This window comes from Neodiprion virginianus, chromosome 2 (genome assembly GCF_021901495.1).
Source record: "Neodiprion virginianus isolate iyNeoVirg1 chromosome 2, iyNeoVirg1.1, whole genome shotgun sequence".
Taxonomy (NCBI): domain Eukaryota; kingdom Metazoa; phylum Arthropoda; class Insecta; order Hymenoptera; family Diprionidae; genus Neodiprion; species Neodiprion virginianus.
The window spans coordinates 24,034,808-24,051,009 of NC_060878.1; the positions used below are offsets into that span (position 1 = coordinate 24,034,808).

Genomic DNA, 16,202 nt, shown 5'->3' on the forward strand with positions numbered 1-16,202 from the left:
ACCTAAAAACGTTGAACTACTTTGTGGCACTATTTCGCGGTTTTGCAGTTACGGCACGGGCGCGCTTGAGGCCGCTATGCAGTTAAGTGGTTAATATTACCCACGGGCATAGAGAAGTTAGATATAGCCCTAATTAGGGTGAAGCAGAAGAAAACAGCGAACTATACGCTTAATTAACTATGATAATTTTGATTTGCGTGTGCAGATATTGATCAGCGATAAAAAAAAAAACCGCTACGCGAGCGCAGCTATTTTTCGTTATCAATGGAATTCTTCAAAGAGATTTTTATCCATTCTGCCAAAAATAATTACACGTAAGTTTGGGGCGGGATTGAAGTTCCTAAAGAGACTAATTCCGAATTATTTGGTGGCGAGACTTGAAGTAAAGAAATCAAACGTTTAAGAAACAACAAAGCTGCTAATAGTCGAAAACCCGACGGCTCAAAGTTTCGAAATATAAGATTCCGAAAATTCAACTTACGATAGATCAAAGTTCCGAAAAGTAAAGTTTCGATAAAGAAAAACTTCGAAAATTGAAATATACTCACGCAGCGTAATTTGTTCAACGAGTGGGTATGAAAAATCAGCAAAAACTGAAAACCGGATTTACCAGAATTCCGAACGTAAAAACATCGAAAATTCAAAATAAAAAAATTCAAAGTGGTGAAATTTCACCAAGCCAGAAATTCATAAAACTAAAAATTTTCTATCATTCAGAATTTCGATGTTTCAGATTTTTGAATTTTCTCATTTTCGCACTTTAGGAACCTTGACTTGTCAGAGTTATGCCTTTTCGGAATTTTGTCCTTTCAGAACTTTGAGCGTCGGGTTTCGAACAATTCGAAACTTTGATGTTTTGTAAAAGTTTGATTTCTTTACGCTAAATATGGCTACAAAAAAATTCGAAACTCGGCGCTTTCGAAACTTTTAAAAGTCGGAATTTCAACCCCGTCCCACAAGTGTTGATTTTCATTGTTTCAACCCGTCCCCATAAGCGTTGATTTTTATTGTTTCAACCATCCTCATTTCCATCGGTGATTCTCAAAAATATGTCAACTAACATCGTTTATGTTCTAATAAACCGATAATAAACGCAGTATCTGCTGATGATTTATCATCAGAGTTTTTACATCGTGAATTTAGAAAAAAGATGACGGTGAAAATCGGATGCGTTTAATAATAAATAGAGACTAACGGGCGTTGCGCCTCGTTGTCAACGCACAATCTTAAAGAGCTCTCCGATTGTTCGTATCTCCCGCGGTTTGCAAAAGTTACAATTAGCGTTATTTCGACCAATAAGGAAATCGGGTTTAAACGCAAATACTGCGTTATCGTCTAGCTAACTTCAAGCTCAAGTTTCCCGAGCAGCTAAGATGAGTCAAGATCACGTTTTTCGGCGTATCAATGTACACACATAGTGTATTTGTTTAGAACATATGGAAATCGAAGCAATGGGTCGAAACACGTACGAGCGATTTGAGGAAATTTAGCACAGTTCTCGACCAACCACAATCGTTGTATAACAAGAAAATGCTCAAAAGCTGTAATCGAGCGAGCCTTGCAACCTCCATATTTGCAACGTTTGCTGATAACTTAGGGATCCCTAGTTACAGATTATTTCCTTTACAAGGTTAAAGTTAGTACAAAGTTACGAAATAAAGTTGGTTTTCAGCAGTTTGTAGTCAGCGCCTAATCAGCAGCCCTTATTTTCCAGTTTTCGTCTATTTCGAACCGATCGATAATCGACAGAAGTAGCACCGAGACGCGTAGATTCGCAAATATGCACGTGTTTTTTCTTTATGCAGGCGAAAGCAGATACGGCGCAGTCGCAACTTGATGACTGGTTCCGCATTGGTGGTATCGACTGCGTTAAGGAACCGCAACTGCTTCTGATCACCACGTCGCGTGAATTGTTACACACATGTTTTTCGTTCATGAATAGGCACGTTGTACAGAGTGTTAGAAAAATGGCTGACGGTACGATGAATCTTTGTGCGGCACGAAAGATGTCGTTCGGTATAAATGGCAGGCTGAACGGCGTCGAGGGAAAAACGCCCTTCCTAATCGGCGTGTCCGGCGGAACTGCTAGCGGCAAGGTAAAAGTCCACTCGAAAATATTAGCGGTTATATCGTTCCTAGTCATTGGTACTCCAATTTATTGGACACGAGGCGCAGTTTCTCGACGCCACACGTGTCGCATCGAGTGCGTTTTTATTCGCATATGGAATGCAACACGCATTGCATTGAGCGATCATCATCTTGATCGTTTTTTCAGGCTAATAGTCAACACGTTATTCATACTCATGAATACAACGTTCAATTAAACGCTATAACCAAGAATACCAACGAGGTTGAAGTTAGTAACGTTATTGTAACGAAACATTGAGGGAAAATCACTATTTTCTTAATTTTACAATGATTTTTAATGAACTAAGATTTCGAAATATGAGTGTGTTTTGTTTTATTACTAACGGTTTTTCCATAATTGGCATGAATCGTTATGATAACTTTTCTACCTTCAAACAATACCGAATGCATTGTTGAAGCTCGTCTTCAACCGGCGGAATATCGCAATGTAAATATTACGGATTACTCCTGCATGGAGCAACAAAATAATTTTCTCTCCCAAGAAATAAGTTGACAATTTGCAATTAATGAATTTGATGCTTTCTAAGTTGTTACAGAAATCAATTACAGTTTTAAGAAAACGCGCTTGCTCTGTCGGTAAAATGAAGAAAAAGGCAAGCAATAAAAGCAGTTTATATTTTATTGAACTATTCTTATAGAGTAATTCCAAAACCTTAGATGCAGTAATCTTACAATATTCATTTTCCTTGACACTGTACTACCGATATTGCTGTGCCTCTGTGAGATGGAATATAACATACAGAGATCCAACAATATTAACACACAACTTTAATTGCAATGAAAAATATCTTTGTATGTAGTATTTATTCTAACCGCAAGTGAAAACTACATTTTTCATGGATACAAAAAGAAATTTATCACTTAGGGCAGATGAAAATTTTCAATTCTGGATGACAATTTTATTTTTTGAACTGACATGAAAACGGTTTTATTGCATGTTTTGATTTTTACTTAAGTGTATCTAACTTGAAACAAAGGTTATATTTTTTAAACATACTCAAAAACAATTTAGTAGAATGTTTGAATTATTCGGAGCACCTTAATTTGTCTTCTCAAAGCTCTAGCCTTTCGATAATCATTGATTGATGATCGTTGAATTCAGAAAGTATTATCTTTATGAAGATTTGTAAGAAAAGTAAAGTAGAGCCAAAATTTTATAGCACTAAATATATACTTATACATAATACATCATATAAAAACAATACATGTATAAAATAACGATGGCTGCTCAGCTAAAAATGATCGATGCATCGATTGATGGAGTCCAACAAAATTATCAAACGCAACTCAATTGATTCGGTAAAAATTAATGGATTAATCGATTATTTGTTATTTTTTTAACATGCATATGAAACCAAAATGTTGTAAATTTCAGTATGTAGACTTAATAGTGGAAAATATTCAATTTCAGGTGAAAATATTCATTTATCTTTCACTTATTCTATCAAACAGATGTACTTATTAAGTAAGACAATGATAATAATTGATACTTTGATCACCTGAATTGATATTGTATTGTACCAGTCATGGGAGTAAAAAACAAAAACCGATTGTGAGGAAAAAGTAATCAACTACACACGATTATTCGGAAAAAGATAATGAATTATATTTTTAGTCACTCTTAGTATAAAATGAAATATAATATTGACGATATTAGGAACACCATTTTATTGACTATATCATGCATCTTATAACATTGACACGAACGTTTAGTCCACAGTTTGTAAGCGGATAATGGAAAAATTGGGACAGGTGGATATGGATCACACGGAGCGCCAAGTTGTCTGCATATCGCAGGACAGTTTTTATCGGGAGTTGACCCCCAGTGAGAAGCTGAAAGCTGAAAAAGGACAGTTCAACTTTGACCACCCAGATGCATTCGACAACGATAGAATCCTGCGGACCTTGAGAGATATTTTGACTGGAGTTAAATGCGAGATACCAGCCTACGACTATCGATCTAACAGTATGTATGTATCTCTTTCGGTCGTATCTTAAAGTCTTTTTCTAAATCTGCGAACTTGTTCATAGATTAAAGATGAATGTGTTTCATTATCGGGGTCAAAAATTCAACAAAGAAATAAAAAATCTTTGAGAAATCTCCAGCAATGTTATTTGTGCCTATGACAATGGACTTGAATGAAGCAACATTCCTATTATGCCATAGAAACGATGCTGACGAAATTTGCCCATAACAAGCTAATATGTCAACAATTTCAGAAAAAGTTTTGTAATTAGAGCAATGAAAATGATCATGTTCGACTTTAATCTTTTCGGGCTCATTTTACTCACGGACCAAAGCCTCGATATTTTGTGAAAAACGTATACGAAATTTTATATTATAGATAAATAATAACGTGCAAATGCAATTGTTGACCAACTTTTATTTTATCGTACTTACAAAAATTTATTTATATTATTCCACTCTGAAGATAATGATTTGCGAAACTTTCTTCAGACGATCACTAGAGTTCTTTATGATGAACAAAATAACCCTAGAATTAGATCAAAAACATCAATACTTAATCGTTTTGAACATTCTAATGATAAAACCATTATCCCAGTTGTTGATATATTAGCTTCTCTATTTAAATTTGCTCAGTATCATTTTTGTCACACAGTGTAGAGATATTGTTTCATTTGTATTCACTAGAGCTGTGTATAATTTAATTGGCTGAACGGCAAAGACTGTTATCCTGATTCAACCAGTTAAATTATACAGTCTCAGTAGCGTGTCTCATATTTAGGATGTTGACGAATTTTTTCGCGTACACCCCCAAAATCAATTTCAAATAATTCAAAAACAATTGCTTAATTTTCTCAGATTTTTATTTCAACTCTAACCTGTGCCAAAAACAGGGTGGATTTCCCTGTTTAGAATACATGTGTTTCAGACACATCCCAAGTATATATTTTATTACAAAAGTAATAATATTTTTAATAAATCTGTAATTGCCAAGTTTTAGTGGTCATTACTGCTACTATCGCAGAAAAAATTCACGGCATCATACCATGCAATCACGACCTATTGCACACCTTCGAAATAAAAAAAAATGTCAGATAAACAAACCGAGAGAATATCTTGAAACAGTGAAAGGCCGTAAAATGATTGCATCGGCGACGACGACGATTATGCTTTCAATTTATTTATGTGGCATTCCCTGTCAATACATAATCGTCGTCGTCGTCGATACAATCATTTTACGGCCTTTGACAGTTTAAAATTAAGGATGGGATGGCCAGCCTGCGAGAAACAGACGAAGAACTTAAATAATGCCGAGTCGGCGATGACCGACTGCGAACTTTCAAGATATTTTCTCGGTATAGAATACATTATCAAGAGGACAAAATATTTGATTCTTATATTCTACAAATTAGCTAAATTTATGCAATCTAGCATCCTCAGATCAATATAATATTCTCTCTTTCATAGTATTATTGGCTATGGTATAATTACCTGGGGTGGAGCCTATAAAAACAATTTAGATCCACTGCACAGACTACAAAATAGAATATTGAATACAATAAAGAAGAGTCAATTTAGGCAAGACAATCCACTGAATCTGCAGCCATTATATGCTTTTGAATCTTTGTACTTTAATTACGATAACCCTAAGAATACATTCCTAAATTCGGAAAGCAGAACTAGAAATAAAAATATAGCCCTCCCAAATATGACGCTAAGAGTGAGTGATAAAATCAACTCTGTTAAAGCCGTAAAACTATTCAATGAGTTACCTAATAATCTCAAACCTCTGAGCAATACTTAAAGAACTGTTAAGAACAGACTGAAAAATTGTATTAGACCCTACATGCTTTTGTAAGTAGAATTATTTCCGTAATGTTATATGATTAACTGGGTCTAACTTGTGCATCTACAAGAACCACAATTAGTATGTTAAAGTTTAATTCAATTTCAATGTGATATGGATACAAGTAATCGTGTTATTATTTATGTCGTATGTTTTATGTATGTTACTTAATTGAACGTTAGCTGCTAAGTTGTTCCAGATCTGTGTATAGGTAACATTGTTTACCTGTTCATGGATTACAGTGTTATGTAATTTTTCTGGTTAAATAGACATGTCCAAAAAACTTGAATTTTAAACGGGGAAATTCACCCTGTTGTTGGCATGGGTTAGAATTGAGATAAAAATCTGAAGAAATTAGGCAATTGTTTCTGAATTATTTGAAATCGATTTGGCGGGTATACTTGAAAAAATTCGTCAACACCCTAAATTGGGACACCCCAAGCCTCAGTCTCTACTATCATTTGTATGAATAACACTGCCAAAAAATATTTGAACAGTTTTTTCTGTTTTCCTAATTTCCAATAGAGATGGCGAGGTCCATCAATTCTTAAGGGACAGTGAATTTTCACGGAAATTTTTTTTGAAAAACAATCGACTGAAAGCGTTGTGGTAATCGAGTTAAGGTGCACAGTTTTTCTTCTTCAATGACTAAATAAAGGAACTTTAATCACTAAATAAAGGATACACTCGGAAATGATTTTTTTGAGGGCTGGTGAATCGAAATTGATTGATTTGTTAACTTATTCTTTGACTGCAAATATCTCGTATATTAGATTGAAATTGAGAAGACTTTGAGATTCGTGTGATTTTGTTTTTTGCAGTTATAACTAGGTGTGAAAATAGTTGTCATAAGGTGTGAAACGTATCACTTATTAGAACCGTTTGAAATTTGGCATGGATTTTCTGCACCAATGTAATTTCGATGCCTGAGAATAATATTTATAAGGTCATGTATTATTCCTACCTTTACCAACCGAACAAACTCACCCTTTCGCTTCCTATATTAACTAAACAGACGAACGGAAAGGGTTCAAATTTCGACAATGCGTCACTCTTTTCTAGCAGTATTCAAGAAACTTACTCATATCCCGAAAATCGTTTAAAAAAACGTGTGGTTTTTTGACATGTGTTACTATTCCTACATTTCCCGCATCTCACTGGCCAAAAAGTGCATAACCGAGATACTTTACGCAATTCCTGAAAGAATGAGGAGTAAAATGAGGCATTGTGAGACTGTTTTCATGCAATATTGAGGTCGCTAGACGAGAACTGGGAATTACAATAATTTCGTAAATAAAAGCTACTCTTACGCTCAGCTGGTCGCACAGCCAACCAGGGAACGCTCGACTGTGCTGTGCGCCCAGTGTCAAAAGAGCAATGCACTGTTGAAATTTTAACCCTTTCTGTTCGTTTGTTTATTTAATATAGGATGAAAAAGGGTGAGTTTGTTTGGTCGATAAAGTTAGAAGTACTATTTTTTTTTTTTACAAAAATCTTGTATATTATGTTTTGAACAGACAAATTAAAACTTTGAAAATTGAATAGTTTACATATTATCAGTTTATGCCAAAATTATATCACTATAAAATACGTACGCCTGATTTCGAAAGTTCAGATGAACAATGCAATTTGCGTCCTACATCAACCATTATTACTTATACTGGTTCTATTGTGACCAACAGCCATAAGAAGAAATATTTCTTTGACATCTAAGAAACTAAGTTAGAAATGCGGAACGAATAATACAAAAGCAAAATTAAACTTTTAGCAATGTTTACTTTGAAACTTGTAAAGACAAGACATTTATTGTTGTATATACTGTTGTTCTACATTATGCGTTGTTTATTACTAAGTCATATTAATTAATTATTATTCATAGTCATATTAATTAATTATAAAAAAATATTAATTAACCATCGAATTGACAGATTTTTGAATTAACACCCACAATTATTGTAATAGCCACAGTTATTGTTTAGACGGATAGACTTGCGCCTCGAACAGCCTCCGCAATATGGTTTTGGGTACCAGGTCGGAGCATCCTGGAAAAAAAAATTAATTGAAATTAGTGTTTTGGAAAATATATTCTTGAAGCAGGGACAAATACAGAAACACAGAATGATCAAAATAATTTCCAAGCAGTATGTTCGGATGAATTTTTTTCATCAGCTTGAATTCGACAAAGCAGAAACTTAGATGAGATTCTGCATTGAACGGCAAATTCAAACTTACATTAAAATGCAGTGTTCAAGTGGATTATGTGTTTCAATGTGAAGTTATGAAAAGACAAAATTCCACTTAAAATATTTTCAGCAATGTTAATTGCACCAATGACGGTGAACACGAATGAAACAACATTTTTACTATATCGTAGAAGTGTGTCTGAGTGAATTCGAGTAACACAAGCTAAGATATGACTAATTTGAGAAAAGGTTTTATAATTAGAACCTTCATTACGATAAGACTATGGGGTTTTTGATCTGATATCAAGGTTTTTGGGCTTATCCTATTTACTCCAGACATTTCCAGATATCGCCCAAGAAATTTAATAAGCTTCAAGTTACAAAATTTTTACAAATAGTACTTTATAAGCAATCGTAAAGTATTCCAAACTTACGCAAGGCTCGTTGCAACTGCTGCACAGCGAGAATGTCGGTTGATGATGAACTGGGGCTGGGAGTTGAAGTACAGAACAGCCACCAGAACACTTGTCGTAACCACACTTGTGACATGCGTCTGTATCGCTGATTGCAATGGCAGAAACAATCGCAAAAATGGCCAAGGCTCGGACAAGTTTTCCATGCATTTTATTCATTGTCTGGTTCAAAATAACTTCACTCAAAATCTTTCAGTAACGGACAAATCTTCGGTAAATTACAATTGTAACTTTTTTTAAAAAACGTTGGAGTTTTTGTCTGTTGCACTTGCTGTTTGTCTGATGCCAAGTTGAATTCTGCAATCGTTTTTATATTCGACACCTTATCATGTGTAAAGTGAAACTCAGCAGATTTTGAATGAGTTTACAAACAATGCGGAGTTTCACGCTGAGCTGGGATGGATGCTTGATAATATAAAAAACGTGTACTGATTGTCATGGTCATTCTTTGTCTTGAGTTTTATGAAAAATAACAAACAGTTTGGTGAAAATATTTTTCTTCAGCATTCTCACTTGGTTTGTGTCAGCAATCTTACAAATCGTATGATTGTTGAATATTTTATTGACGCAAAAGCATAATAAGCAACATATCACGCAGTTATTACATCAAGTCTTCACGGAAATATAACAATCAGTATTTATGTACTCATCGTGCTTTGATTTGTCATTTAATTAATAACAAGCCCATTATGTAAATATAAATTGTAATTCTCATGATTTCTGCAGTTCACTTGTTCGGAATATGAATCAAATTTTCAAAGTCAATATAAAACTGTTTTGAAGCCGAATAATTTATTCAAACAATCTGTGATTTATCTTATCTTGTTACAGATTAAAAAATCAGATCACGACGATTTATCCAGCGGATGTCGTTCTATTCGAAGGAATTTTGGTGTTTTATTTTCCAGAAATTCGAGAACTTTTTCACATGAAACTGTTCGTTGACACAGACTCTGACACTCGCTTAGCCAGGAGAGGTGAGATTGCTTCTATTCCAGTTTCCACACGATTCAAAATACAATTCGTTTTTCTGGAACATTATTTACGTAGCCCTGATAAAACGAATTTTTTGTCATTGAATTATTATTGAACAAATCAATTGTCGAATTGGATATTACTTTTAGTGCCAAGGGACATCAAAGAGAGAGGAAGAGACTTGGACTATGTGCTGAATCAATACATGAACTTTGTGAAACCAGCTTTCGAGGAATTCTGTTTACCAACAAAGAAATTTGCGGATGTCATTATACCAAGAGGAGCTGATAACACAGGCAAGTCTAGCTTAATTTAAACCACATGGCAATCAAAAATTTTCAACTAGTGTTGGCTTACGCCAATGTTGCTGTTTGCAGATCTAGCAATCGTTCGGAAATCAATACGAATTATGTCAAAGGCTGGAAATTTCTCAAATACGTGACTCAATTCATGTGCACTTGCTTCTTTCATGTAGGAGGTGGTGGTAGCAGTTACCGATAAATGCGCTATTTTGTCTGAATAAAAAATTAGAAATGGACAAAAAACTGTGTCTAAAATTTTCAGCAATGTTATTTGTACCAATGATGGTGACCCTAGTACGTAATAGAAATAATTTTAATCAAATATGGATAACACTATGATATTCACAATTTAAGAAAGGTTTACGAATTGGTACTTTCATGAAATGATTAAACTGGTGGTCTTTTATCCAATTCCGATAATCTTGGGTTTATTTTGTTCACCTCATGGATTTTTGTAATTATGGTTCACCAGATGTTTCTTAATAATGAAATTTGTGCATTATATCTAAACTGTGATGCAAGATATCCTGAATATTTTATTATATCAAAGTTAGTAACGTTATCGTAATAATTCATGCTGAGAAAAAAACACTACTTCACCATTCTGGAATTGCTTCAATTCAGTAACAAAACAAAACAAACTCATATTTCGAAATTTTAGTTCCTTCAAAGTCATTATAAAATTAAGAAAATAGTGATTCTTTCAATAATGTTTTATTACGATAACATTACTAATTTCAAAATCGCAATATTTTTCTGACAATTCGTGGAAATTTGGTCAGCGGGCAAAATAAGCCCAACAACATTAGAATCCGCACCTGACCCCAGGGTTTAAGCATTATGAACGTTTCAATTAGAAAGCCTCGTCTCAAATTGTTGATATCTTAAATTATGCTACTCGAGTTTACTCAGATTCAACTCTATTACATAATAGGGATTTTGTTTTATTGGTGTCACTATCATTGGTGTAAATAGCGATGCAGTATATTTTTGAAACGGATTTTTCCTTTTTTCTGAATTTTGCGTCCAGACGGTCCGGGCATCTATCTTCAATTCATATTCCATTTACGTTTATAATATTTCAATGCAACTTTACTAACACGCGACGCGAGCACCGCTTGACTTGAATTCGAAGTTCGCCTATTTTCACAATTGCATATCGACTGTCGTATCAACCTGTGAAGGGGCGGGGTTGAAGTTTCGAATTCGAAAAGTTCCAATAAGGCCTAATTCCGAATTATTAGGTGGAGAAACTTGCAGTAAAGAAATCAAACTTGAATGAAACAACAAAGTTTCGAATGATCGGAAACCCGACGGCTCAAAGTTCCAAAATGCAAGATTCCGAAAATTCAAGTTACGGTAAAGCAAAATCCCCAAAAGTAAAGTTCCGACAGAGCGAAATTCCGAAAATTAAAATATATTTGCACAGTGTAGTTTAGTCAACGAGTGGGTATAAAAAATCAGAAAAATCGGAATTACCAAGATTCCCAAGGTAAAAATATTAAAAATCCAAAACAAAGAAAGATCAAAGTGGTGAAATTTTGCCAAGCCAGAAATTCACAGAACTGAAAATCTTCGATTATTCGGAATTTAGATGTTTCAGATTTTTTAATTTTCTCATTATCTCACTTTCGCACATTCGAAACTTTGACTTGACCAAGTTACACCCTTTTGGAACTTTGCACTTTCGAAACTTTGAGCGTCAAGTTTAGTAACATTCGAAACTTTGATGTTTCGTCAAAGTTTGATTTCATTACTTCAAGTTTCGCCACCAAAAAATTCGGAATTTCAACTCTGCCCCCCTGAGAAAATTCTGAAATTTCAAGAAGTACAATTGCATATTAGAATTTCTGCACTGAGTATTTGAGTCTTGATATTATAGCTGTTCACGGAAACAGCATTCCAACACTGACCAAGTGTTTTTAACCGTTAAAAAGTATCCAGGTTCTCAACGTTGGTCAGTCCTCTGGCTAGGCCGAACAAAGAGCTCAGTCGATGAATCCATGTATGAACATTAAAATAGTTCATCACATTACTCTCGGCTAATTTCATCTCTATCAAGCTATGAGTTTATGTTTTATGGGTGCTGCCCGGTGGTTGAGGGTACGATTAGTGTGGCGGGATTGAGTGTTGTGTTTAAAAGAGCGAAGCAGATCAAATGTACAGCGATTTACAACAACAAATGGTTTGTTTGTGGTATGTTCGCAGTGGCGATAGACCTAATAGTGCACCACATCTGGGACATTTTACGTTCGAAAAAGGCTGAATCGTCATCCGGGCAGCATTCATACCTCCGCCATCGTAGGCGAACATCAGCATCATCCGACACGCTCAGCAGATGACTGATCTATAATCAACCGATCGACACAGTTTATATATTATCATAACATATTTCTAACGATTTACAATTCTTGATGATCAGCTATGCCCTCGAACCATGTATTATCCATATTTTCTTTTTCTCACTGCGCACATGTGGAATGATTTCAGTCAAGTGAAATATTTTTCTACACATAGCACGCCTTACTTTGAACTCATTATACTAGCTGGTCAATTGAGGACCACTTTTTTCTGTTATAACCACCTCTAAATGGATGATATCCTTTTATCGCTTGTATTCAAGCATTTAGAGTGATTATTGAGCCACGTCATACGACAATAAGAGAAGCTATCATTTAAACTCGGGTAGAAAAGCCATAAATTTCGAAATACATCGTTCAATTATTGATTTTGTATGCACCCATATGTATTTACATTACGATAATTTTCGCACGTAAACAATTGTTTTACATTTTTTACTGCAAACGAGTGAATAGATATGATATTCGAATGTTTATACTCTTGAATCAACATCAAGTCATCATGCATTGTTTCATAATTTCGTGTGATATGATATGACCTTTATATGCATAATAGATCCAATGGACAAATATAATAAAGATTATGATATAAATTTAGATATGACGATGAAACGACGATTTTAAAACTAAACGTCAAAGAATGCTGTGAAACAAATCATCTTTCTCTCCGTGTATTTTAAAATATATCCAATATATTCAATATACTTAATATGAGAATAATAATAATAGTAATACTGTGATGGAATAAATGTGTAAAAAAAAAAGGAAAAATAAATGTTGCAAAAAGTTAGTTGTCTTTTATTTGAGTCATGTAGCTTTGAGTATGTTTCATCGTGTTCTTGTACATTTTTATCTCATTGAATTTATATCGAAAAATCTAGTTCGAAGGCTTAAAAAAAAGTAATAATAAATTGGGGTATGTTACAGTGGCTATAGATTTGATCGTGCAGCACATAAGGGATTTCCTAAGTAACCGAGGTAGAGTTACAATGGAAGCTGAGAGTCCTATTAGCCGTGCGGAAGGCGGATTCAAGAGACCTCATTAAAGATTATTAATGTTAAATCACTATTTAGTATAATACACTGTTATTCTAAAAGGTAGAATACAATGAAAACTGTTTTGAGAGTAATCAGGTGAATTGAGACAGCGTTGATTTGCAACAATGACATTGTCGACACTTTAATGTTTTACATTATGCACTTTAGATTTTGTAATCATCGCGAAGGATGATCTGCTTTGCCCTCCACGTTTACATTTTACTCTCTATGAAGCTCAAAATCTAAAGAATTGCACTGACAATTAGTAAAAGTAGGTATATTAAACATTTTCGGTCGATTGATACGTTGCCAAATGCCGCTTCTATTAATCAAAATCTTCAAACGAAGTTTCAGTGACAGTCTCAAAGCAGCTAAAGTTTGTAAAAAATATTAAATTTTGAGCAGCAAGTCCACGTCAAATTACCAACGATCATTGTTTGTTTAGTTTTTAAATTTAAATAATATTTAGATTCAATTTTCTACTAATTTGAGGCTTGGTTTCTAGTTAAGTGAAATGATTAAGTATATATTTATTTATAGGTATATATATATATATATATATATATATATATATATATATATATACCTGCGTGTGTAAATTGTAAAGAGAGGAATTGTATAAAATATTTAAATGAAAAGCTTATTAATAGTAGACTATTATTTCATAGATTTTGGAGTACCAATATAAATGGGCAAAATATTCTATTATGTGTGTTTAACATATTATAGTTATGAAGTTGAATGTTGTATTTATTTATTTGTTACATGTAAAGTATAATTGCTATACACATTAAAAATAGTATTTAGACACGTTGCTATTTATAGTTAAATTTATTATTATTATTATTGTACAAAGTCATTATATCTTAATATCAGACGTGCATATCTTCACTGGTAATACAACTCCAAATTCATACCATCGTGTATTTCATCTGTAGATATAAATAGGTTTGTAAAAATTAAGGAAATTATCTGGTAAATTGTTGGAATGTAAAACTAATGACTCTACTACTATCACACAGTAGAATTAAGAGTTACTTATTCTGAATACAATTACTTGTTTGATTGAATTATCAGATTTGTTCAGTTGGCGTATTAAAGAAAAATAGTTTTAATGAAAACAAATAAATAAAGTCAAATACATAACCCCTAATATCAGTAACACCCACATCATTTTTAAATAAAAGAATATGTTTATCTAAAAGGATACAGTCTTGGAGCTTAATGTGGTCTTTGAATATGGTGTACCATTTTTTTAAGACTATCTTTTCCCAATGGGTTCCCGTTTGCGCCGCTATCAGCTTTTTTAGATCTCCTATCGTGTCATCGGGATTACATTTCACTCTTACTTTTTTTCCAAGACGGTCATTGCAAGTGATCTCAAGCATTTTTTTGCTTCACTGGGTGCTTCAATCTGTAAAACAGTGTTCTGGTTAAAATTGGCAAGAAAAATGTATCGTCTTTCACAGCTGTAAATCTAAATATAATCTTCTGATAGCAGATTTGTAATTTGTATAGTAAAAGTAACACGAGACAGATGATTAAGCATAGAAAAATATGTGTGAATATTTTTCAACAAAATTCTGCTTGATTCTACGAATTCTGATAAATGATTATTATTTATCCATATATTCTGATTACTTTCATTATCAAATGCCAAAACTTCATGCGATTCGATGGAGATTTTATGCGAAGTATAAAATCTGTTATCAAGTCTGAAAAAATATTAATTAATGAGAGTAATGAGAATAAGATCCGAGAAAATTAGAGTTTACAACAAGAATTTTCAAGATTGTTGAAATATTTCTTACAAAATTTGCATTAATATTTTTGTATTGGGCTGTTGATTAGATTAGGTTAAGTTAAGTTAGGTTATAATTAAAAATCTGGTAAGAATCTAGTCATTCACACCCCGCATGCATTTTCCCGTATCACGCGAAACGGGCGTGAAGCTCTATTAAGAACATAGCAAGAGAAACCCTACGAGCAGTATAATTAACAATATCAGAGATTGTTTATGTATGTACCTACACAGTGAAATTACACGCGTCGTAAGTAACAAATGCGCGTAGCAGTATCTCTTTTATTTTATTTTAATTGTTTCTCGTAAACCGATGTCTGCCCGCAGCCTTCTAATAAAATCACGCAAGGTTTCTAGTCTGCATGATCTCACCAACGTTTTATTACGGTATTTGTCTTCGAGCTCCTTGCAATTAAACACGCGGTAACTGCAAGCAACACACGCTGCATACGCTTCGCAACTTCTCCCTATAAGTTGTCTGTGACTTTTCCCCAGACTCCTTCAATCATTTTCCCCTACTGCAGTTTTCCCGGCGGCCTACAACGAAAATCAAATTGCATTTGAAACAATGTATCACAAGTGACGATAGCGATTCGGCAATTTTTGTTATAAAAATGTTTAGGATCGACGTTGTTAATTATAGGTGCCAGGTAATATATATAATAACTGTAGAAACCCACAACGATCTACGATCAATTTCTTGCTAATTACGCAGTTACAGCAAATCGTACAGTGCAAAGGTAAAATAATTTCAAACTATTTGTGTTATTCATACAGAACTATCCGTCATCATGACGGGACGATTTTTATTCAACTGTTTTCCATTCTTATGTGCTCGTGTATTATCGTATCTGTGAGATAGGATAACGACCAAATAGAGTCGGTACAAGATTATCGACAAGTTAACCGGCTGAATGCCCTGATAAAAGTATCGTAATTGCAGCTGAACGAAGTTATGAAGTAAACCTTTTTTCTGGGATTCAATAATTAACAATTATAATAACATGCTGTTTCTTCTAGGAACGGATGAAAATTTGAAAAAGCCTAATCACTCTGTCGGTAAACTAGTGCAAACATAATATTACCAGATTCTCTTAGATATATGTAGCA

General features: G+C 33.8%; 3 protein-coding genes and 1 long non-coding RNA gene across 14 annotated transcripts in view; 1 reads left to right on the forward strand and 3 right to left on the reverse strand.

The window, feature by feature from the left end:
* LOC124298012 (folylpolyglutamate synthase, mitochondrial-like) overlaps positions 1–1,787 on the reverse strand; it is a 7,910-nt gene extending 6,123 nt beyond the window's left edge. For 3 of the 4 annotated variants that reach the window (XM_046749542.1, XM_046749544.1, XM_046749545.1), the window contains exon 1: positions 1,645–1,782. The gene's annotated coding sequence lies outside the window, so the exon portion shown is untranslated. Of the gene's footprint in view, positions 1–1,644 lie in introns of all 4 variants that reach the window. The other variant, XM_046749543.1, reaches the window with a different exon arrangement.
* LOC124298013 (uridine-cytidine kinase) overlaps positions 1–13,663 on the forward strand; it is a 15,292-nt gene extending 1,629 nt beyond the window's left edge. Inside the window, exons 1-6 of one of the 5 annotated variants that reach the window (XM_046749550.1) lie at positions 2,486–2,575; positions 2,676–2,741; positions 3,862–4,118; positions 9,448–9,593; positions 9,741–9,887; positions 12,102–13,157. In XM_046749550.1, the coding sequence (XP_046605506.1) occupies positions 2,501–2,575; positions 2,676–2,741; positions 3,862–4,118; positions 9,448–9,593; positions 9,741–9,887; positions 12,102–12,235 (825 nt within the window). In that variant the 5' untranslated portion in view covers positions 2,486–2,500 and the 3' untranslated portion in view covers positions 12,236–13,157. Of the gene's footprint in view, positions 1–1,799; positions 2,097–2,485; positions 2,576–2,675; positions 2,742–3,861; positions 4,119–9,447; positions 9,594–9,740; positions 9,888–9,968; positions 10,474–12,101; positions 13,158–13,180 lie in introns of those variants that run through there. The other 4 variants (XM_046749547.1, XM_046749548.1, XM_046749546.1 and 1 more) reach the window with 4 other exon arrangements.
* On the reverse strand, positions 7,886–9,450 carry LOC124298018 (uncharacterized). The gene is made up of 2 exons (XR_006906702.1): positions 8,578–9,450; positions 7,886–8,002 (listed from the first exon to the last, which is right to left on the reverse strand). It is a non-coding gene; the product is annotated as an uncharacterized LOC124298018 (long non-coding RNA).
* Positions 13,664–14,014: 351 nt separating the features above from the next.
* On the reverse strand, positions 14,015–16,195 carry LOC124298017 (ubiquitin-like protein 5). 4 transcript variants are annotated; one of them, XM_046749556.1, is made up of 4 exons: positions 16,178–16,195; positions 15,323–15,629; positions 14,502–14,705; positions 14,015–14,223 (listed from the first exon to the last, which is right to left on the reverse strand). In XM_046749556.1, exons 3-4 carry the CDS (start codon positions 14,677–14,679, stop codon positions 14,180–14,182), a joined length of 222 nt encoding a protein of 73 aa, XP_046605512.1. In that variant the 5' UTR covers positions 14,680–14,705; positions 15,323–15,629; positions 16,178–16,195; the 3' UTR covers positions 14,015–14,179. The 4 variants fall into 4 exon arrangements, with proteins under 4 accessions (XP_046605512.1, XP_046605513.1, XP_046605510.1 ...); XM_046749557.1 differs by lacking the exon at positions 16,178–16,195 and adding an exon at positions 15,773–15,927 and having other exon boundaries at positions 15,465–15,629; XM_046749554.1 differs by lacking the exon at positions 16,178–16,195 and adding an exon at positions 15,773–15,927.
* Between the last annotated feature and the right edge of the window lie 7 nt (positions 16,196–16,202).

What these genes read in the sequence shown, in the direction of transcription:
- LOC124298017 (XM_046749556.1), bottom strand. Translation starts at nt 14,679, where the DNA reads ATGCTTGAGATCACTTGCAATGACCGTCTTGGAAAAAAAGTAAGAGTG. An exon ending in CCACATTAAGCTCCAAGACT is followed by an intron (nt 14,224 to 14,501) that starts GTATCCTTTTAG and finishes TTATATCTACAG; the next exon opens with ATGAAATACACGATGGTATG.